This window comes from Pelecanus crispus, chromosome 3 (genome assembly GCF_030463565.1).
Source record: "Pelecanus crispus isolate bPelCri1 chromosome 3, bPelCri1.pri, whole genome shotgun sequence".
NCBI classification, from domain to species: domain Eukaryota; kingdom Metazoa; phylum Chordata; class Aves; order Pelecaniformes; family Pelecanidae; genus Pelecanus; species Pelecanus crispus.
Genome location: NC_134645.1, coordinates 69461409 through 69487644, shown reverse-complemented (window position 1 = coordinate 69487644; position 26236 = coordinate 69461409). Strand labels below are relative to the sequence as shown.

Here is a 26236-nt window from a genome sequence, read left to right as displayed (position 1 = left end):
GGCTAACTTCTCCCATCCCCTTTCTCTGAATCTTATTTACTCTATAGAACAAGCTGGATATTATCTTTTTTTTATGCTATTAACAATAACAAAATTATTTTTAGGTTTTGAGCTAGAAATAAAGCAATCATGATTTTAAGATTTTATATTTAACTTCCTGTAATGACAGTATGGCAAGCTTTTGCTGATTAACTGATTAGACTTAAAAAAAATATCCTGAGGAAGATAATGATGATGAAATTGCCAGATGCCATTTTATATTGCTTTAAAAAGGCTGCTCAGCAGTGCCTTTCCCAATTAAGCTGCAGAAATAAAACACATGCCTTATCCCCCCAACCCCAGTGTTGATTTAATATTAAAGGTTAAGCAAAGGTTAAAAAGTAAAAAACCTAACACAAAGAATCCCTTTCCCTTTCAAATCATCTCCACCAGTTTTTGTGAAATACTGCTGTTCTAACTCGCCAGTGAATCTCCAGACTAGAACCATAAAAAAAGGAGAGAGAGGAAACATCCCCTGCTAACAAAAACCCGACCCACGTCATTCCACATTGTTAAAACATTAAAACACAAAAGAATAGCTTCCCCCACACTTCCCCAAGAAAGCAAACCCAAACAACACACTACTTAAAAGTAAGCTGTAGAGGGTGTGGCTTCCACATGAGCAACATATTTGCTGTGAACATTTCATGGTTTGTTTTTTTTGTTTGGTTGGTTTTTTAAATGGCATCTATCAGTAATCAATCCAAACATTTAAATTTAAAATAATGAAACCGAAAATAAGACCGTAAAAAAAACACCAGTCACACTGTACCTCTGTACAAAAATAAACTTTTAAACAATGTCTGATTTCACTACTGCTTTAGTAATAGCTTTTTGCCTAAAACCAAGCAGTTGGAAGTTAAAATTATACTTTTTTCAAACCCAGAAGTGTATGGGATATGTTTTATCATTTCCATGATATTCTATTAAACTGTATTTTAGAGAAATGGCTTGACTACAGCTTTCACTTAGATGTTATCTCACAGTATTGCTATTACCTGTCACATGTGTTGCCCTTGCTAGAGTTAAGATCAAAGCTCTGTTGAGTTCTTCTGATTCTGCTGAAAGAACTGTTTTGGGATCACTGAGGAATCGTGTAAACTGTGGTTGGACTTCTGAGCTGCCCAAAGCTGTGATCAGCCTTAGAGCAGTACTCTCAACACTGAAAGAAGGAAACAATCCAGTTAGCAAATAATGCTTACGCTGCTACTTCTAAGATTCAAAAAAATACCTATTTTTCCTCCATTTTCTGCTTCAAATAATACAGAAACATATGTTTTGAAAGTGATGTTCTTAACCTTTTGGAAAAGTTTGCTTTTTCCACTGCTTTAAATAGTTGATAACAAGTTTCTTGAGTACTTTATTTTCAAGTAAAGCTCCCAAATGTTGATTTAGTGAAAAATCTAGGTGCAGAGCCCCTGAAAAAGAGCCTCAAGTCTCTCCAATTTAGACACTCCCCCTTTTGTTACCTTTTTAATATCTTTATCTAAACAAGAATACATAGATAAATATATGCAAAACCAGAATAAAAAGGCATGAATAATGCATGGGAAGTTTCAAAGCTAACTATCACCTTGAAGCAGACAGCACTAAATTGTCCTTATTAAAGAAATGAGGAAGTACTGCTTTTGATTAAAAGCACTTTATTTTCCAGTACTCTAGTAGCTTTTCACACCAGGTAGTTTGAAGTAATTTAAGAGACTTTTACAACATCGCGTCTTTGAAATGCCAAAGCCATAGGTTAGTTTACTCCAATCTAGTTGCATGCCATGCTTATCAAAAGTGACTGATTAACATCCATATTTCAGACTAAGATGACAAAACATTTACGTGAATAAAAAAGATCTTGAATTTTACGAGAAACTTGTCTTCACTTGTTCTCTTTATTCTTGATAAAGGACAAGCAACCGAGCAATTTGAATTTGGACTAAGAAATTACTGTTTAATTAGACTTCCTTGACATGAACTGATAATAACAAGGTTGCTCTGTCTCCCTCAGATACACGCACAAGAAGTATTCTACTCTAAGAGTGAATGGACACTATTTTCCCCAACAAACCCCAGGTTCTACATACAAACTGAAACTCAAACCCTTCAACTTTTTTAACAGTAAGTTAAACTCAAAGCTTTTCCCTAGAATTAGCTGCATATCAACTCTAGAGCTTCTTTAACCAGCTTTTCCTTCTTTCTTGTATCCAAATTAGCCATTGTTTTATACGTGGTTTATGCTGACACACATCATACAGTGGAAGTGACACTTTTTTCTCTGCTCAGGCTCATGTACAGCCACCATAGCTTTGTGCCAATGCCTTCACAGCTGCAGGATGAATCCGATTATTTCTCTGATCTGACTGAAAAGTATCTTTGCTAAAGAATTAACTTTTGTAATGGAATTAAACATTCCCTACAGGAGTAAGCAAGCAAGTCCCACTGGTAGACAAGCAATCACTGCGACTACAAGTAGCAGGCATTGCCCTTTATCTCCAGTGTAAGCTCAACAGTTGCCCAACACTTCCTGACATGACAGTTCTGGTGTGCACTCCTGTGTTTTGACCTGCGACACTGCTGCCATGTCTGTGCAAGACGCTGCCTCATGCAACTCTGCAGAGCACTACTGCTAACATCTAACTGTATTTCTGAAACATGACCTGCTGATACCACAAAACAATTTAGCCACAGAACTAAGACTGGGAAGTACTTATGTCCCATTTAAAACATAGTTCTCGCATAGCTTTCAGCATATGATGATGAAAAAATCTGAGATTATGGTTAAACACGGTAACTATCACTCACCACAGATGAAGCTGGTTCTGATTAGTCTGCGGCACAGCAGCCAATGAATGGAGATGGCTGAGCAGCTGGACTCTGTAATGAGGCTGGATATGATGCATCCGATAGCTAAACATTTCCAGCAGAGTGTGCAAAATTCCCCACGCGTGAGATTTGAACACTGTTGGCAGGAGCTGACCTTATGAAAAAGAGTTTGTAAAGTAAGTTTTCCAAGTGATTACACTTTAAAATACAACTACAGAGTACACTGTGGATAGATGGTTATATTTAGCTGCAAGTCTGATATTTGATTTGAAAATTTTATTACCTACAAAGAGTGCGTATGCAAGCGCTCTCTGAAGATGCTGTAAAGGTGTAGAGCTCAATAATCTTTTGAATGAACATATACAGCAGCCATGCAAATTATTTTAATGAGTCCAACTGAATATCACTTGCACCTAATTAAGTAACTTTGCTTACAATTTTCTATTTAGCATATTTTTGCACAACACAATGTAACTAGGAAGGTCCTGACTATACAAGTGATGGCATAAAGGGACAGCAGTGCACTCATCTGAAATTTACTGGAGCAACTAGGATAACTATTACAACTTATTTTATATTCATATAGTTTATACATTTATTCAACATGCTGCATCATTAGATCTTCATTTCTACTATGGTCTCTAGTTGCCATTAAAAGAAAATGCTACTGAACAAAAGGAAGGGGGGACGTGGGGAAAAAAAAAATGGTTTTCTTTCTTACTGATAAAGCCTTTGATGCCCAAGGACTCTATTTCCATATAAACCAACAGGCGACTATAGGTTTCCACAAGAGCAGGAGCCAAGGCCACACTAGATTTTGCATGAGCCAACTTAATCACCCTCGTAGCTATGCTATGAATCAGACTGAGGAAAGACAGAAAGTATTTTTCGATCAAAAACAAGGGCTTGAAAGTTAAGAAATTTATTAAGTAAATCAGCAGATCGATACATGACATGGCCAGATACAGGAAAGCTTTCCTGATGATAATTAGTTACAGTTGGTTTGGTGGTTTCTTTTTTTTTGGGGGGGGGGAGGGGGGGGGGGGGTAGCTGCCTACTGTACCTCATTTTGGCATGAACTGTGAGGGAGTCCAAGAGGTTCATTGGCAACGGGGTAATAGACCCTGATGCCATGCAATTAGTCCCTGGAAGAGGTATCCTCATGTTGCCATTTCCATAAATAGTCTCTACTAGTACTCCCATTGGCAAAGTGAAACACTCTGAATTGGTTGAATAAGCATTGCACAACAAGGCAATCTTGTAGTCATTCATCTGTAAGCTTTTATTTCTTAAACTCTGTTGCAAAAACCTGTGTGCCAAAGAGATTAAAGATTAAGTAGAAAGAAACGAGGAGAATAATACACATGCATTCCAGGACTACAGCCACAATAACCCCAGACAAAAATCCATTGTAAAATAGTAGAAAAACCAAAATATTTATTAATTGCACCACATCAAAATGAGTACATCTTATGCCACAATTCCACTCACTGTGTTACGATTTTCCTATATCAGAAAAACACCTCAGGAGAAAACTACACTTAAAAAAATCACCTTTCCAGACAAAACTTAATTCAAAGTACTGCTCATCCACACTTTCCAAACCACAGCATACTAAAACAAAATAGTCAATTTCCTTTCAGGTTCTCCATCAGTAAAAAAGATTTGTTAATCTGAGATGTAATATATTATTTCCATTAGCTGTACGATAACAGCATTTCACCTGTTATGAGATATTTTGACTTTGAGCTCTTTCTTAGTCCTGCTTCATTCCTTTGATAACTCTTAGACAACATCCCATCACACAATACATTCTGAATACAGACTTGGAGCTTCCTATTCCATTACATATAGAGACAAATAAAAACATAACAACCCGCCCAAAAACTCACTCATGGTGAAGTTTAAGAGAATGAGGAATGGGAATCTGTAACTTGGAGTTGTCACTATGGGCCTTCCGATTCAGATGAATCCAAATACAGGTCATTGCAAAAGCATGAGTTGACTGGGGTTTGTTAATATCAGGTACAGGAATACACTAAAGAAAGAACACATGAATGTGACATATTGCATGTATTAATGCACAGAAAACCAACTTAGATAGCCAGCATTCACAAGGTCAAGTTTTTCTTTTTCTGACTTGCAACACCATAATCAACATTTTTAAAGAACAGATTCTACCCTCATCTGCAATTTTAAATTAAGAGCTCTGGAAGAGACCTGGACCTCAGTAATTATTCTGAAAAAAAGCCCCAAAACAAATAACCTAAGACCTCAGCAAATGGAAGTTTATGCTGAGAATATACAAATTCAAGACATACATAGTTCCAAAGCATATACTTCTACTCTCAGCCTCCCACTTATACATTATTCAGAAATCAGTTATGGTATATGCTTCCATAGTAGGTACTCAGTGGTTCCCCAATATTTTCTGAAAAATGTAACTTGTCTAGCATCACTGTTATACTTAAAGATTAATATACTTCTCTGAAAAGGAACAGATACAACGCAAAATTCAAAAGTTTTTGGCTACAGACTCAGGTATATTCCATTGGAAAAGGCACTCTGGCTCTCTCCTTTTGCCAAAATCCCCATTTCTTTCCCTTTGGTACAGCTGCTACTGCACAAGCAGCACTGACAGCACAAGTGAGACAGAAGCAACACATAATCAAGGGGAGAGTAAGACAAATCCTCTTAAGAGCAACATCAGTAGGTAACATCTAAACTGCTTGTGAAATTGAATCTTCAGAAATGCCCTAGTCCCACAAACACTTTAAAAAGGTGTAATTCAGAGCCCATCACTACAGTTAAAGTAAATAGTCCCGTCACTCTTCCCATATTTTGTGCTGACAAAAGCAATTGCAAGCTTATGAAACACATTGTACTGAACAATTTCTGTCGGTCAAAACTAACTTAAGAGGGGGCAAATTGCTACTTACCAGTTTGGTACACCACACATTCGTGTTAACATATCTACTGACCCAAAATAGATGGCACTATGATAAGAGCAAGCAATCAGGACTTCATGCTGACAACACTGTCACGGTGGAAGTTTAAGCACTTCCCCTAACCCACCCTTCCTCAGGAACCTTCACTCTACAGGAACGTACAAAGCATGACTAGGATTTGATTTACTACCACAGATTGAATTTTAAATAACCATTATTACAAAACAAACTTGAAGTGTCTTGTTCAATTCTTTGGACCTGACAGCGTGTCTCAGTGTATTATTCTGTTACAGCCCAGACATAACAATGAAATTCCACATTATTCCTTAATAGTATTCTCAGTGCTTTCACAAACTCTTCAAAACCTTAGTCAATCATCTCTTCCTTGACTGTGATTTAACAGCAGTCTCTTCTGCCCCTAAAACACTGCACAAATGCGGTTACTGGAAAAACATAGCTAGGAAATCCTGAAAATTTTCATTTAATTATGAAACATCTCTCTCAAACTATGCAGCACACTGCTGTAACAGTGACTCAAGAATGACAGTAATATTGACATATGAAGGTCTCAGGTTGAATTAAAAATAAAACTTTTAATTTCAAAGAGAAGACTTACTTCTTTCTCAGGATACAGGAGGTCAAAAAGCTTCATAACTGGGAGAAAGTCGGCCAGTGCATTCTTCTGGATGCTGCCAGAGATGAACTGGAGTAGCACCCACATCAGATGGTCTCTTCCTTTAATGAGACCACGGCCTGCCAACTGTCAAAAACACTCAGTAACAGACAAATACTGCATGCAGAAGAAAAATCACTGCAAAGATTCCTATAAAAGTAGAAGGGCAGACTAAAACAGTTCCAGGAGAGATTACTGGGTATCTTATAGCAACACTTAAGCAGAAATGCACAGCATGTTTTCAGAAAGATGGTAAACAGGTACTGTAGTTGTAACGCAGAAACCGACTCTGGGAGGGCCACAACAATTAATGGTAGAAATGTATATAGCTCTTAAGGATCACTGTTCTGAAAAATTAGCAACTCCTAAATACTGGACTTAAATTGTCAGCCCTGGAGCCAAGTAGAGTATTGCCATTGCAAGCAGCAGGCCACAAGTTTTATATTATCTCTGTCTATAAAGAAACTCTCTGAACCAGAACAACTTGGGCTCGCTTCATGTGGACCTATCTGGACGTTTCGTTATTTAACTTCATCTGAAACAGCAAATCCCTAATAACCAGCACTCTATTCTTACCCTCTACTCTTACGTAGTTTGCTTTAGTTTTAGATTAGATTTGTGCAAATGTGTTGTATAGTGCCTGTTGTTTCAATGGTTCATTAACAGTAATTAAAGGAATGCAACTCTGGTAAAACTAATTTGAGGGGTAACAGAGCAGAGAACTAGAATCCATCACAAGTAAAACATAACATACATAGTAAATTTTGAGGTACACATGGAACTGTGGACAAATGAAGATGGAGCAATGTGTAGCGCATGTTAGAAACTGCATCTAAATAGCCACAAGCTAATCCTATAGTAAGGAGAAAGAACACCCCTTTCCTACCACCACTACCATACTTTCTCTCAGCAAAGAGCTCAGGATGTTGCTGACTTACTGTAACCCCTCCTCTCCTTTCTTACGGAGGACTGGCACCAGCCCCCTCAGAATTCAGAGAGGCACTGAGCACCAGAGAAAAGGGTAACTACTAAAAAGTATATCAGTTTTAACAGAATTATTATTAGGAAGTAATAATAACTTTGGACTGTGATTGCCAATATCACTATAATTGGACAAGCGATCTTTGTTTAGATTGCTTTGATTAGACAAACTCTAAAGTTACACAGCATGTTTCTTTAGCTCACAAACTGAACAGGGTATTTGCTCTGTTTGAAGCTTCGTTGTAAACTGGATGTAACAGCACAGTACTCAGGTCTTCTGAATTATGCCAGTTTATCTCCTTATTCTAGTTACTAGCACATTTTGAATCCAAATATAACGCAACATCCTGTAACTGAATACACTGGAAACAGACCTAGCTCACAGCAAGGTAACCTGAGAATGTGACTTACTTCTATAGAGCACAATGATCAAAAATGTAATTCTTACACATAAGGTACTTCTTGCAGGGGTGAGTGACCTTTTTCTTTTTTAAAAAAAACACCCTTGTTTTGTTTTTAAAAATCTCTCTTACCAAGTGGGAGCGATACAAACAATTTACCTTTTGATGGAGTGATAGGACCATATGAGGAAAACTTGCGAACTGAAAGAGCACAAAGAAAATGAGCTGGCTGGAGAGATGTTGCCACAGAAGCTGACTGGTTCCACCATCATCAAACTTCTCTTCAGTCTCAGACCGTTCCATGGCATACACCACAAGATCCACCAGCTGGTCTTCCAGCACAGGGCAGCGCTGCTTGTGCTGTAAGGCAGAGATCAGATACAGTATTCCAAAAGCCTTGCCATTAACTTCAGCACTTCTATAGTTGCAGTTACAGTATGGTATTTTGACAGAAGGCTGGGAAGCATGAAATGGAAGTCTGAACTTAAGTTAAGGATAAGCCAGTGTATTAAAGCTGCACTATGTTACAGATCACAACAATTTTTACGTCTTATCATACGTTACATAATTCCCTACTCTGTTCCAAAACACAGATCAGCAATGCACAAATAACATCTGGGGGTTTTGTTTGTGTTTTTTAATAAATTCACGCAGAATGTTATTTCTCTGATTTTGCACTCATGGAAAACAAAGTCCATCCTTTTAACACACCGGTGGGAGTTCTTCTGTTTGTTTTGGGGTTTTTTACTGGTTTTTTTTCTCCCCTCTTTTCTCCTTTAAAGTCCATTTCAAAAGTAGGGATCACCATAAAGAAAAAGATGTATCAAGTATACCACCAAACCCAGAGGAAACATCCCAATACACAAATACAGGTGTTTAATGACTATTCTCTGTTTCACTTATTTTGGGCTCACCTACAACTAGCAGCAGAATTAACACCAGGTTAATACCCCTATAACTAGGTGCTGTCCTACTGACACAGCACCACCGGGTACAAGACAAGATCAAAAAGATTTGAAAATGAATCTGGTAAAAGTGGTAGATTCTACATCTTGTGAATAGAACAGGAATTACATATCACAGTGATGAGCTCTTTAGATGTGAGATTTAGACTGCCGCAATCGCCACAGTGAGCTACGCAAACATAGAAATCATTTAAAATACACAACTTCCCTGATGACTTTTAATAATGATCAAGCAAGGAATGCATTATATATTCAGATACATATGTTAGTACAGATGTATGTAAAGCAGGCCCACTACCAGTGGTTTGGAACTCAGATTATAAATCTTCAATTTAAGACGATGAAGTATAATGTCACATATCACAAGTTCTTTAGTGCAACAACCTTTTATTACCCTGCATTCATATACTTATACTGGTACAAAGTACTATTACTAAGGACAAAAAGCTGTCAGGAATTAAACCTATTTCAGACAGTGCTAGCACTTTGGAAATAATCTAACCTCTGTTTCATTACAATCTCTATTCAGAAATGGGGGGGGTTGGGTTTGGGGGGGGGGGGGTGTTTTGGGGGTTTTTTTTTAACACCTGATGCCTGTAACATAATGCAGCCTTAAAGAAAACATTATTACTTTAATGACACAAAATAAAAGGAACTGAGCTGCTCAAACACTAATCATGAAAATGCAGTATCCCTTTCCAGAGGCAAAAAGGCGTGTTTAAAAAGATTGCCCAAATATTCATAAAACATTTTAGGGATGCCTTAGATGAGTTCTTTGACCTACTAGCCAGGCAGCCTAAAAAAACCCTTTTAATTAATACAGAAAGAAATAATAAAAGGAAAGAGAGATGCTGGAAGGAGATGCTTGTTCTACCTTCACTGATGGTAGTCTTTTGCCATGAAAAAAAAAGAAAGAGACTCTCTCCAATTAAAAATAAAATGCAAGAATGGGAAAAGTTGACAAAATATGGTGAACAGCATCCCCTGTTGCATGCTCTTCGCCAGCTCAAAACTGCAGAAAGCTACAATTCTAGCTGTGCTTTCTTGAAGCATGCTTAACACAAACCTCTAACTAAACCAGAAAGCATCGATTACTATTTCACCTTCTCTTCCAGTATGCAACGGCATTATCACAGATCAACCACATTACAGGTTTGCAGAGAGCAGTATTAACACCACCAGTTGAGAATACTTTGGGTTTTTTGCAGTTCGTTTTTCTTCCCCCTCCCAAAGCAACTAATTATGAAGCAGAGCAGGGTGCAACAGACAACACTACAGGCTAGTTTATAATCCAGCATGCAAAACTGCTATGTACAGGGCTTGAAATTTAATAGTTTGCTAAGCACTGGGTTAATGTACAAAAGCCTAATCATGATAGGCTATATTAATTTAGAATAAAGTTATTCAAAGAATACAACAGGAAAATATTACTGTTAAAAAGAAAGCCAGAATTTCCAGTAGGAATTTTCACTATTCTGAATAATTCTAAGATTGGGAAAAGTTTATGAGCCAGGAAATTTAAAAAAAAAAAAAAAAATTCACTCTTTTATTCTGAAAATCATGCCTTTATTGCTTTAAAACCAAGTTTCAGTAAGAAATATAGCAGTACTTCATATTTTATCTTCATTAATTTTCTGGCATTGTTTTTTCTGTCTTTTCAGCAAATATACATTTTTGCACAAATTTTGTATCTACAGTTTTGGAGCACTCAGAAATAAATACCGTGCTGCATAACAATTTGCAGGATTGGGGCCTTGTTTTATTAATTACTCATAACAAAGAACATCTCAGTATATACTGAGACAAATAAAAATATAGGTGAGAGCTGATTTTCCTCACAAATTCAAAACCATATGCTTTTTTCCTGAAAAGAACATTATCCAAATTTTTGTAAATTTGGTTATATAAATACATATTCTCCATTTTGCCCTGAAAATAATATTTAAAGATCTGAAAAATACATAATCTCATTGAAAACATTATTAAACCATAAAGAAATATGGGGGGTGGGGGGAAGGAAGCGCTACCATGACAACTTGATACTAAAATTTCTCTTGAGACCAGCCCTCTGATGGACTCATGGTACTTTTTTCAGTGGATCGAAGCTTCAATTGGTTTTGGGTTTTTAGTGTTTTATTTTTTTGGTTGGGTGGTTCGTTGGTTTTGGGGGTGGGAGGGGGGTGGGGGGGGCAAACAGAGTTAAAAGTGTTCCCTAAAAGTATTTTATGAAGTCGGTAAGGCTAGCTGCAAGCTATTACAGTTTTCAAATATTTTAAGCAAACAACATTTAGCTCAAAAATATTTAATAAGTATCTACACTTAAGAAATGGATTCAGAAGACCAAACCTCAGAGTCCAAGATCCCTGCAAGAGTAAATGGTGTCTCCAGAAGTCCAATTCAAAATGTGTAAGTTAAATGCCTGAAGTACTTAATACAAGACAGAACTGTAGCCTCCCTCTCACTCCCATTTCCAAAACTGTATGCTAGCAAGACACAAAACCTTAAAGCTTGTGGTTTATATTATGCCTGATTCTATTTCTACCAAGTTTGGTGGGCATTCTCAAGTTTTCCTCATTAAAAGATGGAGTAAGTTTCAACAAGGAAGTTGCACTCAGGTGTTCTCAACTCACACTCTTACATTCAGAAATATATTAAAAAAAATGATCACACCCCTTAAATTAAGTACTTTGCCATATTACCACTAGTAATATCAGATAGTAAGCTCCCAGCATCAACCTACAATATTTTAAAAATAAAAGGGAAAGTCAATTTTTTAATATTGCATTATGTCTTTCCTTTCACTTAATGATTCTGCTTACACAATGCACGGACAGACATGAAAAAAACCAACATCTTCCCCAAGCAAACTACCCTGGTTTGTGGCTAGGAGAGAATACAACTACACATTCACCTGAACAGAGTATAGCATAGATAATTTCCTACTCAAAGCTGCAGATCACCACTGCTGGTTTAAAAGGTGACCAGCCAAATATACTATTTAAAGAGCAAAATCATTAATACAATAGCTGCTAATTGAAAGTTTGTATAACATTATAGAAATAAGACACCTGAAAACTACCTCTTCTTTCAAATATTCCCCAACCCAGAGAAATCAAAGTTTAACCAAGTTTTTCATTGTTTAGAGGACTGCAATACAATCCTGACTGCAATTATGCAAGCAAAAATGGCATTTTATTCTTCATGCAAGTCTGTACATATAGAGAAGGTAAAGATACAAACCAAACTGTTCGAAGTGACTTCATGTCCTTAAGACATTACTGAAGCTCAATTTTAAGAACCAACCATAGGATCCCTAAACCACATCTTAATTTGGCATCAGTGTTTTAAGACACTTTGAACTGTTAATCATTTTCAAAAAAACCAGATTATTACATACCTCAATAAATTACTTAAAAGATAATTAAGTATTGGGATTATCACCCCAGCTAACAGCAGAATATAAATTGACACAGAATCATAGAACCATTTAGGTTGGAAAAGACCCTTAAGATCATCGAGTCCAACTACAATAACATACATGATAAAATACAATTTAAATCTCCACTTCCTATAGGCCAGTTCAAACAGGTATACAAGAGGAGGTACTGTCCCACACAGAAGTACACAGTAACAAAAAATAAAAGTCCCCAGACTCTGACAGAAGGAACATTTTGAAGTCTGTATTATTACATCTGGACTTAAAGCCATATACTTGATCAAGGTATTAGAAAACCTCATCCCACAACAAAACTTAAAATCCTGAAAGGAACATATGAATTTATAAACATACCATATTTTACCTTGATTTTTTTCTCTGCAAGGTTAACATGACAGCAGGATTTGTACCTTTTTTTTTTTTTAAACACAACTCAGAGATGGTTGAGTGAACAGTGTTCTACCATAGATCTGTTTAGTTACGACTGAACCAGAAAATTTCATTGTTCATCTTCAAGAATATCTGAGAACTAGGACAAATTTGGCTGAACCGTACCTAGTTTGTGATGCCAAAAGATTCAAATGAAGGCTCCAATCCTGCAACTGGATCTGTGTAAATAGTTGATAGGGCATACAAGCAGCTTCACATAAGTAATGATCATAAGTAAATAATGATCATTGCTTTGAGGTGTTCCTGTATTTTGAAACAAACTTGGCACTATTTGCATTTCTAAGTGTCTTCTATTACACTGACAATTCATTTATGCAGGTTAGTTCAGTTCTAGTAATAAAATACAAAATTATCAGCCATTTTACTGAAAGCATCAATACAGTTACACAACTTCTGAAAAGCATGCTACTATTTTTTGTCAGGTAGCTACATTAACAAGTTCAACTATAACATGAAGTTAATTTGTACCTAAAAGAAAGTAAAATTTTAATGTTTTCCACAGTTTTAAACAGAGTATATTAACATTTAAAATGGAACATTATTTCCTGTTCTATACCTCTACACCACCCTACTCTATTATTTGTATTTTTAACTCACAAATTTTCAACAGCCCAAACTTCTTTATGCTGATGTAATTGTAGTAGCACAGCTATAGTTCATGTTCTGTCAGCATTTCCTTTATAAGCTACGTTCTTCAAGTTTGTTCCTTGGCCATAAAAATTCACGCCAGGTTGAAACTTTGTGTAGGAATTCCTATACTAGCAACCAATTTTAAGAAGTATAGTTCAATATGTTTCATTACTTCATTGAGATTTTCTTTGATTACTTTTAGAGGACAGTAAAGTAGGAGTTAAAACCCAGTATTTTTAACATCCATGTTTTCTGACCTGAAGGCACAGACCACCCATAGTCAGAAGAATAAAATGGGGTCAATATATTTTTTTGTCTGGATCTTGTATTATTTACCAGCTACAAGATGCATAGAGGAATAGTTTGATTTATTAACTGAATGTAGGCACAAAATAGACACAGAATACAAATACTATTCATTTCAACACTAAACCTAGCAGCTCATTTCCAAGGTTTAACATTTCAGCTGCCTGCAGTCTCAAATACAAAAGATTGTCGTATACAACACAGAGTACTGTTTGTCAAGATGTAGGAATCTGTGCATTCAAAAACATTGTCCTAATCCAGAAAGATCACTGGTGTATTTCACTTACAACAGGAAATATACACAAGGTTTCAGGATAATGTAAATTTTATAGTCAAGTTACAAATCTGAAAAAAGTTTCTTAAACGGAAACACTGACACAACCTTCACTATAGTATTGCAAACAGCAACGCTATTTTATAAATCTTAAACAATGTTTTTTAAAGTAGGTGTGGAATTGATTTTTCTAACAAGGGACCAACTGTAAATATAATACCCATCATTTCAAATTTCAAGCAGAAGTCCACTTGGTTGACTTGCTCAGGCATTTATTTATTTATTTATTTAAACAAGTAGTCAAATTTCAAGGAACTACTTTTCACATGGTATTCTGCACTACCTTTCTTTCACCTAGCTTGGAGAATATTATAATTGCCTGTTGGGAAGTTTGTTATAGTGGCTTCCTAATGATAAGAAAATTCCACTAGTAAAGCTTTTTTTTGGGTTTTTTTTTTTTTTGGTTTTTTAAAAAACAATGATGTATTTACAGCTTTATAATTTTACAGTCAAGTGCAGTGGATGTTTTTCCACCTGCATGAGGAAAGAAATTTTGAACTAAGAATCTCTCCTCATCTGAAAATTCCAGCAGACAAAGTCAAAGTTCTTACGACTGGTAAGGTAAATGGTAGCAGTCCATTCCAACCAAAAGTTTAGGACCAAAGGACCACTGACTGCCAGCTTTATGCTACATCTGTCATATCTCTAGAGATTTGAGTGAGAATTTGCCCTTGACTAATGGTCCTGCCAATTTCAAGCCCTGACTGTACATGTATTCTCTAACTGGAATCAGTGGCTACAAAGCGGCCAGCGTATCGTTAGTCACAATACAACAGTAAGGTTGTGAACATACCTGAGCAATGTTCAAGGTCTAGAGCATTGGAGGATGGGCAGGACAAGACAGGACAGAACAAAAATAAAGGAAGAAAAAAAGAAAAGACAAAACAGTGACTATGAGGCCAGCCTCAAGGATCCCCAAGTCAGACTAAGCCCTCCCATTCTAAGGTATAAAAAGAAAAAATGTAACAAAACAAAACCCAGCTTTTCACTATTCTAGTACTATAACATGCCAGTATAACAGAGTATAACAATGCTTTAAAAACTAACAAACAATAACCATTTTGTTTGAGCTAGCAGTGTCCTACTGTCTGTCAAAGGTGTACTTGAGGCTGGCCTTATAGGAAAAAAAAGCAATGCAAAAAAAAAATCATATTTTAAATCTCTGCTTTTCAATTTAACATTCATAAAGCAATATACAAATGATAGGAACAACAGTGTCCAATTAACCTAATATGATCTCATAAAAAAATAAAAATTAAAAAAAATTTAAAAAAAAAAAAAAAAATCACTCTCTGGACCTAAACTGTTTTGCTTAGTTAGCTATAGCAAAGAAAAGAGAAAAAGAATAGTGCAGATTCTATGCAGAATTAATTCACATGTTACAGCATAGTACAGTACCTGCTTATTCAGACCTAGCATATTGCAGACCATATCCCTTGAATACGGTTGCTCCAGCACATATCTCAACAAAGCAGTCTGTGGCTCAAACAGATCCTTTAAAAAAAAAAAAGCAATCACACACAAACATATATTGCCTCAACATTATGTTTAATACTGAATTTATGTTTAACTGAGTTAAAGAATGAATGTTTAATTTATGCAGATATGTATTATCTGGCAAATCTTTTTGCTCTCTGATACCCAAAAAAAAGGAAGAAATAATCACAGCTCTTAAGAAGTGACAGATTTTATGGGGAACAAGTAGAAGAACATTCTTCATCCAGTTAAAGGATAGCACACTTCTTCAAACAGCCTACAGCCTTTAAGTACTGGAAGACTGTCAAGAACTCAAAGGAAGCCAGGTAAGACAACTGAGGAAGGACACGACCAAGATCCATAAAAATCAGGAGTAGCATGAAGAAAGGAGATACGGAACAACTGCTCACTGCATCTTCCAACAGCTGAATCACTTTACAGAAAAATGTTATCTGAAGCTACGTTTAAAACAAACAGAAGGAGCTGATTCCTCATGCAACATAAAGTTGAAATGTGGAACTCCTTGTCAAAGGGATGTTGAAGATTTAAAGATATAAATATAAAGATAAAGATATGAATATTTATTTTATTTAAAGATGCTAAAAGTTTACATGGGCTCAAGAGGAGACTGAACAAATATTTGGAAGAGAAAGGTTTACCAAATATATAGAAACAAAATCTGTCTCAGGAAACACCCAAAATGCAACAGCTGTAGAGTGTGAACACTATATATATCATTAGATATACTATCTTTATATCCTTCCTTAGACACCTAGGGTATGGGGAATGGGATGCTGGGCAACTGGGCTAGATGATCTCTAAAGGTGCCTTCCAACCCAAAGCATTCCATGCATTTTTGTCCCGATCCTTTACAGTTTTTTAATTCTTTCAGTACACCACTATTTCACACTCAAAGTTTTAAGTTTAAATAAGCTAACTTATATTTTTTGAATTCTAAAATTATCTTTCCTATGGAGTAACAAAGAGCACAGAAAAGAAGAAATTACCTTCCCATTCTCTTTCACCTCCCCAATGAACTAATTTTCCAATCAATTCTCCGCTCTCACTTGCTCTCTCACTGCCCTCCCCAACCCCCCACCCTGAAAGAACACTAAACATCTCATTTTCTTCAACATCCTGGGCAGCAGTTATACCACAAACTACTTTAAAGGTCCTCTGCATATAGCTTGAAATCACTGAAATATATAACACAGTGAAAACATCTATGTCATCAATGTTAGCCTAGCTGGAACAATCAGATATTCACAGCTGAAATTATTTTTCCCCCAATGATATAAAAGCTTTGTACTGATTGAATATAACATGTTTAAGAAGCTTAATAAGGCATACCTTATCATATGGTAAGAGACCTTTCAAAGGAAAACGAAGGGTTGTAGGATCCAGCTTCCATGAGTTACACATGGCACCTGAGTTATTTACCACAGGAAGAAGACTACAGCGACCTACATGCAATGAAACATTATAAATTCTAAAACAGTGAAACTGTCCTATTGTTTAATCATTCTGATGCAAAAAAAACGACCTCAGCCACTTTTATGCTCTCCTTAAATTTCAACTGTTTAAAGCTTTTTACCATAGGACTGCTTCAGGCTGATGTTGTTTTTCTCACTAATTTTCTAGTAATAAAATATCTCAGGAGTAAAATCCCCATTTGTTCAGATGGGTTACACCAAAAATAAAAGTATTTGCAAATATTAATCTAAAAGTGCCCTTTTAGGTTACCAGAAGACTATTCCATTGCTTGACATAGGGATTTAATTTTGGTACACTGACCTTTTCTACAAAGAATACAGTATTACTAATCTAAGTATATAACCCAGTCTTTCGATTTCCCTTCATTCACCTTGTAAGACAAACTGTGGGCAGGATTCTGTTCATTAAACTACTCAAATACAAGCATCTGTGCTCCAATTACAGTCAATGGAGTTCTAGCCAATTAGCATAGGCATCTGAACTGAGCCTCTACCGCACCTGTGTATCAGCATCTAAATTTAGGTGCCTCAACTTTGAACTGACAGTGAGATTTAGGTCAAATTCCATGACTTCTATTGTCCAGACTGGCCGTTTACTAACGGATAAAACAAAAAGTAAATAAATATTTCTTTCTCCCCTTCAACCGTATCTATACAGGTCATTTACACAAGCAAGACTTGCAAAAATTTGTGTGCAATCCCTGTGAGTCATATGCATAAAAGCTACACCACACTTTCAATAGAAGAATAACTACATGCTTCTGAAACACAAAATGCTTTGGAGCATTACAGATGAATTTACATTCTTAACCTCTCTGCACTGAAGAAGCTCAACTGCTATAAACGTTGCTCAGATTAAGATATAATGCAGCTGTTAGTACGCTACTTAATTCTCAAAGCAAACAGAAGACATTTTTATCTTTTTGAAGAAAGATGCAACAGGCATCACAATTAGAACAGCCAAATTTTCATCTTCAGATTTCTAGCAATAAACAAAGGTGAGTTTTTTGTTCACAGAAGAGGACAAACAGTACTCATCTGAATGAGGAAATGTTCACACAGAAGCCTGCAACAACAGGGATAAGGCTGAGCGCCTACAAAAGCTCCAATGGAAACCGAAGTCAGAAAACACTTCGTGACTAGCATACCAGTGGATCTCTATTAACTCAAAATCCTTGAGCATAGAAAACCTACAGTTTTCTTAATGTTTGCTGTAGTTAGAAACTACATGGCCATGTAACAAGTAGTACACTTCCACTACCAGCTTGTAGCAAAAAATTATTTGATCGCGTCAGTATGAATTTTCCCCTTCAAAGCAAAAACTGAAGAGAAGCAAGACTGAGAACAAACTGACGAGAGTAAAGATACTACGTGAAATATAAGCTCTGAATCATTTTGCTTAGATGAATACATACCCCAAAAGGTTGTAAGAAACAAAACAGTTCAAAATAAATTATTTTATTCTGAAGTCATTCATGAAGTCATTCTCTTACCACAAATGGAATTTATTCTTGCTGTAGGTCTGAAGGTATCCACAAAATCCGATACTAAATTACCTAGTAACTGGGTGAGAAGAGGAGAAAAAAGTAAGTTAAGGGTTTTAGTTGCAGATACTGAGAAGGAATATTTAAGACTTAAAGATAGTTTATATATTTTAATAAAATATATAGGAATCTACTAAAATAACTAGCTTCCTACACATTTCAAGAAGTCACAAAAATCATACAGAACCTAAAACCACAAAAGGAAAAATGTGACTTTATAACGAAGGGGCAGAAAGCACACTTCTCAGTTTTCACTCGCATGAGAGTTTATATAATACCTGTTTCTCCCATGCGTACTATATTATTTCAGTGCATACTATTTAGTAACTGATGATTTAAGACAAGCTTTAGAATTTCTGTTCATAACAAATCTCTGTTTGCCTCTGGATAACAATTCCACAAAGACAAAGGACCTAGATTAGTACAGTCTGGAGTAAATCTTGGCTCAAAAGAAGTCAGCAACAGTTTTCCCATTAATTCAAGGGAGTTGAGATTTTACCTTTTTCCCAACACCTCGTTATTTTAACAGAATACAAAATTAAGAACTGGATCAACGTTACATTCTTTTTAGAAACAGTGATCATTTTCATTGCATCAGAGCCCCAAATATTTTCACATAACTAAAGTTAAACAGAAAGAAAACACTGGTCAGCTATTTAAAGTGATTTTTCTTATCTTGAAGCTATAGGGAAAGCACAATCTGGCAGGCAAACACGACCTGCATTTCCAAGCGTAGTCAACAAAACCAACTCAGCGCTTCAAGAGTTTTGAACATCAAGCCATAGGTCAAAACTATGTCATCAGTTTCATGCAAGAACACAGGGAGCTGCTGCTGCAATCACATCAAGCCTGCATCTTAATTTACATGCCTAAACACAGAGCTTACTGTGATTCTAAATCTTCATTTAAACTTTATTTAAAAAAAAAAAAAAGTCGTTTTGTTTTGCGTGGAACAAAACTCCAGATTATGTGATTTGACATTATATCATTACCCAATGGGGAAGTTTTCCTTCAGGATATAGTTTTCTGATTTCTGTAACTGCAAAGTAGGCAGGTAACAAACATGCATTTCTTTCCAAAATGTAGGCTACCACCTATAAATAAAAAAATATATCAGTGTAAAAGACTTTGTAAAAGGTAAACAAAGGTGTACTGTCTACTAGTCTGAGGCAGCCCATGAAAATAGATATAAGAATTAAAGTACTTTTTCTTAAGTTGTATTCTGATAGTACCACATTAGTTTAAAACCTGTTTTTAATTGTACAAGTATAAGTTAGACTGTTTAAGCCTAAGTAAAACTATGCCTTTATGTCTGGCTACAAACTACTGAAACCATTACTATTTTTACCCACTAAGAAAAAAAATAAAGAAATTAATCTCAGTATCATATGTCGTACATCTTACCTTACGCAAGTCAAACATTAGGCATGACTCTCCTGTTAGGGATTTTAGTGCTTACCTACAACATCCCCCAAAAGTGCTTTGTTTACTGTGTAAAATGCAATTACAGAAAAGAATTAGAGCACAAAGAGTAAGTCTTTGCTGTTGAACTGTAACAGTGCTCAGAGAGACATCCCAGCTATTAGAAACTCATAAATGACAAAAGAATGAGGCCTCAATCATCCTCTATAGTGATAACATAAAATTCACAGTTACCTCTCTTGCTGCTAAAAGCTGCTGTACAACAGCTGAGCTCACAGTGTTTGGAATTGTTAAGATTTTCTCTAGGATCACTTTCAACAGATCTCGTACACCCTAAAAGAAAGCACACAAAATTAACGTTCCCAGATATTCTTTACTTCTGGCAGAAAGATTACACAATCAAGATGGTCAGACAATATTTTGACAGACAAATTAGCTGTTTGTTGCTAAGTGTCAGAAGACAGACTGTTACTGAGAATGTGAATGCTAATGACATTAAACTCCTTATGGAACTTCTCAATCTCAGGATACCCGCGACGAGAAAGTAACTGTTGAAATTCTGATGTGCATCCAGAGACATCCAACCTACAATGGCTTGTGCAGACTGACCAAAATACAACATTGCATTTTATGGTTTTTGCTCTAACACGCTCAACAATGCTGGCGAGTTGGTTCTCTGCAAGAGACACATGGTTTCCTACTCCTTCTGTTAGAGTTGTACCCTGCTAATGACTCAGCTGTCAGGCCCTTTGTCCTAAGTAGCAACAGGGGTCAGAGCAGATGCAAGAACTTCAGCCTTAATACTTGATAGTAGTACTTTTCCATGTGTACCACTTCTGCAACTGCATTAGGGTTACTTAGCTTGTAACTGAAAGAGGATGGAAGATGACTGTGTAACAGAAAAGAGTAAGAGAAGTTACATTGTCCATACAGAATTATCTATTAAGGTAAAGCTCAACTATGAGGAAGCATTAAAAGTGGTCTCACGGAATTATTTTTTCTTTCATAATCAAAGCAGACTTTGAAACACTGGATGTCTCTGACATAAAATCATAAAAACAAAGCCAGAATATAATGTGTCTTATCACGAAGAAAGGAACGGGGGGAAGATACCTTGTAGTCTACACCTCCAATAATCTTCCGGACCAATTTAAATGTTAATGCCCACAACTGTGTCCTTTCCCATTCAAGCATATCAGAGTTTATCAGAGATTCACAAACCATCCTAGCAGGAGACAATACAAGAATGAATGACAGATAGTAAGCACGTGCTCTCCAGCAATAATTTTTACAATGTCATTGTAAAATACCCTCCAATATTACAACTTCCATGTATCCTATTTATCAATTCATTCTGACATAGCTTACCTGGGTGGCAAAAGTCCAGTTTCTACTGCCATAGCTAAACAGTCATAAAGAAAAGAAATTCTTTTAGGACTATGTTGGCTATGAATGAATCTTACAATCCACTGGACGCACTGTTCATGGGATTCCTGAAAAAGCAGTAGAAGGGAGAAAGAATGTACTTACAGGAGTGAAACAAACTGTAAAATTACTATATTATCCTAACACGAAGAAATGAAACTAACAGAAGAACAAGATTATAAATGGTAGAAATTGTTCAGTTGTCCAACATACAGTTTTCCCTACAAGTCTTTTGATGTTATTTTGAAGAAGTCCAGTCGTCCAACAGAAGTTGTCCAGTACTGGAAACACCCCCTAACTGAAACATTGACTTCTATAGTCAACTTTGGTTTTCACATATAAGTTAGCACAGAACAGAATAAAATAGAACTGTTCTGTACTATTCTTTCGTTTTCACAGTTATAATTGAATTCAGTGAAAACAAAGATGACCAGGTTTCCAATTACAGAAGAGTGCCTAGACATATCTAACTTTTGGAAGGTAATTTTTGAACATAAACATCTATCGATTTTCTTTTTTTTTTTTCCCCTTTTTTCCCCACCTACTTATTCAATTCTACCAGAAATCATGTAACAAACTACCTTTTTTTGTTTATTTCTTTACTGTTATTCTTCCATTTGCTTATCTTTATTTGCACTGCACACCAATCTCTGCTAAACAACTACATAATCTTACAAATGTCAAGACTGATTTTTTTTTCTTGCAAAGTCTTCCTATATTCTTTACTGTGGCATATCTGAAACCAGATTCTGAATGACTGGACACAGACCTTATAGCTTAAGTGTTTGTCTACTAGACAAGGTTTCACTGTATTAAAAAAGTATGTAAAGTACATGTAAGCAACAAATTAAATGTTAACCTGGGAAAGACTGCTCCAGAACTGTCTAAAAGCACCCAGGCAGCTGATCAGTTTGGTTCTCTCATCTTCAGGAGTGTCCATAAACATACTAATGCAAATAAGAACATTAGTTATTATCAGTACCCAACAAAAGAGCACAAGTAGAAAATATATGTATACAGGAAATCTTGCACAAATAAACTTAACATTACACTCACCCAGGAAAAGCTTCTTCAATTACTTCTGTTTTCTGTAAGAGAAAAACCCTGAGTGAGCTATTGTGAAAAGGTTTTCTAAGAGCATCACACCACCAGGATGAAACACAAAAGAGTAACAGTGGTACTGTTATGGGACTGTGTCAGAGACAGATGTATTTCTTATGCTATGCTAGACTCTTTCAAAGTCAAAACTGCTTTTTTTTCATATAAACAACATACCTTGTGGATCCAGATTACGGCTCTTTTTCTTTTTTTTTTTTTTTTTTCCCCTTCTAAACACCTAGAGATTAATTTACTTCCCAAAGTTGGAGAAATTGTTCGATTCTGTTATTGAAGCTCTTTTTTTATACTTTGAAAAAATTAGTATTTTTAAATCCTGTTAAGTTTTTGCCCCACTTATGTTCCATGACATTCCGTTACACAAATCAATTGTATACAGTTACTTCCTCATCTAAGTTTAGATCTGTTGCTTTTTAAATTCCATTGAATGATTATATGGTCTTGTACTAGGTGAAAGACTATACATGAATATCCAATTTATATCCTCTAAAACATTCCTCACCCCCACCCCCTTTTTTTATTTAAGAAAAAAAAACTCCATTTTGCTCAAAGGCTTCTACATCGTTATTCTAATACATCAGCAAAGAGTTCTGGAAAATACTATCCTACAACTTTTTTTATCTTCCATAAGAATTCATATTATACTCAGATGTGATCTATAACTGACCACTATGTATTTTCATTTTTATATTGTAGACATAAGAGCGTGTAATAAATAAATTTTCCAGTGATCCTTTTCAGTCATACAGCCTAGAGCTGCCTATCACTGCTACTCATAGCTTCCCCAAGAAGCAAAAGAGAAACCAATACTCATCTGTTCTGCATAGAAACTTAGGTAAGTTTCGCTGCTGTCCACCAAGTCAATAACAGCAGGAGTGAAAGCAACAACTTGCTATTTTCTCAGTTATGGCTTCAAAAATGCAGTGAAATTTTGGAAAGGCCCTTTTTTTTTTGTTTGTTATATAAAACTTTTAGGCAAATAACATTGCTCACAAACAGGCAACGTGACAAGACAGTCAAATCACAATGTTAAACATGTGGAAACATAATCTGAGTAACAGTGCCAAAATGAGAAATCAACCAGATATGGGCCATTAATATGCCACAAGCAGCTTAACACCATTCAAAGAAAAGTACATCATGCACTTTATAATGCAAGCTTAGAACAGAAAGAAAAACCCAACCTTCCCTCTACTGAAATTCATCATATGGACATAATTTTCAATTACACTTTTCTACGAGACCTACATATTCTTTCCAGTTCAGACAGTTTGACCAGCCTCTTCCGTCCTAAACGTCAGTCAGGCTCCTGCTCAGGACCTTATGAACTACTGTCACCCCAGTGTTTTGGACCATGAAGTGCTCATATCTGCCAAGAAACTCATTCATTTGTACTCTACAAAACAATGACTTAATGACCCAATGACTTAGGTTCACAAAGGGAAAATCCTGTTTAGCAAATCTGACATGCTTCTATGATAAGGTCACCCGCCTAGTGGATGAAGGAAAGGCGGTGGATGTAGTTTTTCTGGATTTTAGTAAGGCTTTTGATACTGTCCCTCACAGCATCCTTATGGACAAGTTGTCCAACTGTGGGATGAGCAGGTTCACAGTGTGCTGGATGAAGAACTAGCTGAATGGCAGAACTCAAATGGTTGTAGTGAATGGAGCTACATCTGGCTGGCAACTGGTCAGCAGCGGTGTTCCTCAGGGCTCAATTCTAGGGCCACCCCTGTTCATTATTTTTATCAATAATCTGGATGCAGGAGTTGAATGCACCATTAGCAAGTTTGCTGATGATACCAAACTGGGAGGTGCTGTTGACTCTCTTGAGGGACAAGAGGCCTTGCAGAGAGATCTAGATAGATTGGAGCATCAAGCAATGATTAATACGATGAAATTTAACAAGAATAAGTGCCAGACTCTGCACCTAGGATGGAGTAATGCCAGGCACAAGTATAAATTGGGAGAGGAGTGGCTGCAGAGCAGCCCTGCAGAAAGGGATCTGGGGATGCTGGTCAACAGTAGGCTCAACAGGAATCAGCAGTGTGCCCTGGCAGCCAAGAGGTGCATCCTGGGGGGCATCAAACACAGTATAACCAGCCAGTCAAAAGAGGTGACTATCCAGCATTGATACGGCCTCACCTTGAGTACTGTGTGCAGTTCTGGGCCCCACAATTTAAGAAGGAGGTGAAGGTCCTTGAATGTGCCCAGAAAAGAACAACAAGGCTGGTGAAGGGGCTGAAAAGACTGTCCTATGAGGAGCAGCTGAGGACTTTGGGCTTATCTAGTTTGGAGAGAAGGAGGCTGAGGGGTGACCTCATTGCTCTCTACAGCTTCATGATGAGGGGATGTGGAGAGGGAGGTGCTGATCTCTTTTCCCTGGGATCCAATGATAGAACACACGGGAATGGTTCAAACCTGTGCCAGGGCAGGTTTAGACTGGACATTAGGAAGCATTTCTTTACCAAGACAGTGGTTAAACACTGGAACAGGCTTCCAAGAGAGGCGGTCAATGCCCCAAGCATGTCAGGGGTTTAAGAGGCATTTGGACAATGCCCTTAACAACATGCTTTAACTTTTGGTCAGCCCTGAGTTGGTCAGGTAGTTGGACTAGGTGATTGTTGTAGTTCCCTTCCAACTGAAATAATCTATTCTACTGATCTATTGAACAATGCTTCATTTTGCAGGTACCATTGTGCAGGCATATTTCCACAATTTGCTCACCCCATTCTGTTGGCTGAAGAAAAACGTCTCCTCAAGACATTCATCTTCTCACACTCTCCTTCAAAACGCCTCCTAAAATTGCTTATTCTGCAGTAAACTCAGCACACTACAAAATGGTTTTGGGTAAGCAATCTGCCTCCCCCTGTTTTATGCCCAGTCCTACTCTGCGTCAGCCTCCTCGCAACAACTCAGCAGGGGCAGGATTTCAGCTCTGAGAAACCAGCTCCCCTCCACCCACCTCCCGGGCGAACCTCGCGATGGGCCCGCCGGTGGCAACACCACGAACTACCGCCGAGGAGGACGGCAGTGTGCCATTCCCCCGGGGTTTCAAAGCACAAAGCGCGCCAGGAAAATAAAAAAAAACCTCTTTCTCCCCTTTTTATCTTAAGACGCCCCCCACGCACACCCCCGCGGGGGGAGCACGGCGCGCCGCAGGGCCCCGGACAAGCCCCGGGCCCGCACCGGCCTGTCCACAACGCTCCCCCCCGCCCCCGCGGCGGCGCTCGGCGGGCGGACTCACCACCACCTCCTCGAAGATGCTCTGTAGCTGCGTCTCCATAGGCACCATGGGGATCGCCATGCTGCCCGGCCGGGCCCCGCAGCCGAGCGGCGGCCGCCGCCAGGTCCTTTGTCAGCCGGAGACGGCGGCGCGGCGCCCCCTCGCCCGCCGGAAGCTCCGTCGCTGGTCCCGCCCCCCCGGGGAGCGACTGCTCGGCCCGGCCGTTCCGTCGCCCGCAACGTTCCGGGCGGTGCCGGCCGCCTCTCCCTGCCCGGTCCGGGGCTCGGCGGCCGCGGGCCCGCCCTTGCCCTTGCCCTTGCCCTTGCCCTGGCCCTGGCCCTGGCCCTGGCCCTTGCCCCTCTCCCCGCGGCTGATGGCTCGGGAGCACTTCCTACGGGGGAAGAAAGCGGGAACCGAGGGCGAGGGGGGAAAGCAGCTGCCATTTAAAATTTGGGAATTGTTTGGGGTTTTTTTTCTACGAAAATATTTGCTTAGGTTTCTTTGGTTTTTGAATAATCTGTTCTTAGAACAATTCCACAAAGTACATGCTCGGGTTC

General features: G+C 37.6%; 1 protein-coding gene across 16 annotated transcripts in view; it reads right to left on the bottom strand.

Annotated features, from left to right (window-relative positions):
* The window catches only part of MED23 (mediator complex subunit 23), a 40223-nt gene extending 14437 nt beyond the window's left edge, over nucleotides 1–25786 (bottom strand). For 9 of the 16 annotated variants that reach the window (XM_075708231.1, XM_075708233.1, XM_075708235.1 and 6 more), the window contains exons 1-18: nucleotides 25701–25786; nucleotides 22394–22425; nucleotides 22197–22284; nucleotides 21281–21405; nucleotides 21026–21137; nucleotides 20147–20245; nucleotides 19483–19584; nucleotides 18440–18509; nucleotides 16804–16916; nucleotides 15376–15471; nucleotides 14771–14788; nucleotides 8016–8216; nucleotides 6418–6561; nucleotides 4746–4891; nucleotides 3917–4162; nucleotides 3575–3717; nucleotides 2833–3007; nucleotides 1038–1201 (exon numbers count right to left, since the gene is read on the bottom strand). In XM_075708231.1, coding sequence (XP_075564346.1) covers nucleotides 1038–1201; nucleotides 2833–3007; nucleotides 3575–3717; nucleotides 3917–4162; nucleotides 4746–4891; nucleotides 6418–6561; nucleotides 8016–8216; nucleotides 14771–14788; nucleotides 15376–15471; nucleotides 16804–16916; nucleotides 18440–18509; nucleotides 19483–19584; nucleotides 20147–20245; nucleotides 21026–21137; nucleotides 21281–21405; nucleotides 22197–22284; nucleotides 22394–22425; nucleotides 25701–25760 — 2134 coding nt within the window. In that variant the 5' untranslated portion in view covers nucleotides 25761–25786. The remainder of the gene's footprint in view (nucleotides 1–1037; nucleotides 1202–2832; nucleotides 3008–3574; nucleotides 3718–3916; nucleotides 4163–4745; nucleotides 4892–6417; nucleotides 6562–8015; nucleotides 8217–14770; nucleotides 14789–15375; nucleotides 15472–16803; nucleotides 16917–18439; nucleotides 18510–19482; nucleotides 19585–20146; nucleotides 20246–21025; nucleotides 21138–21280; nucleotides 21406–22196; nucleotides 22285–22393; nucleotides 22426–25700) is intronic. The other 7 variants (XM_075708232.1, XM_075708234.1, XM_075708237.1 and 4 more) reach the window with 3 other exon arrangements.
* Nucleotides 25787–26236: the final 450 nt, after the last annotated feature.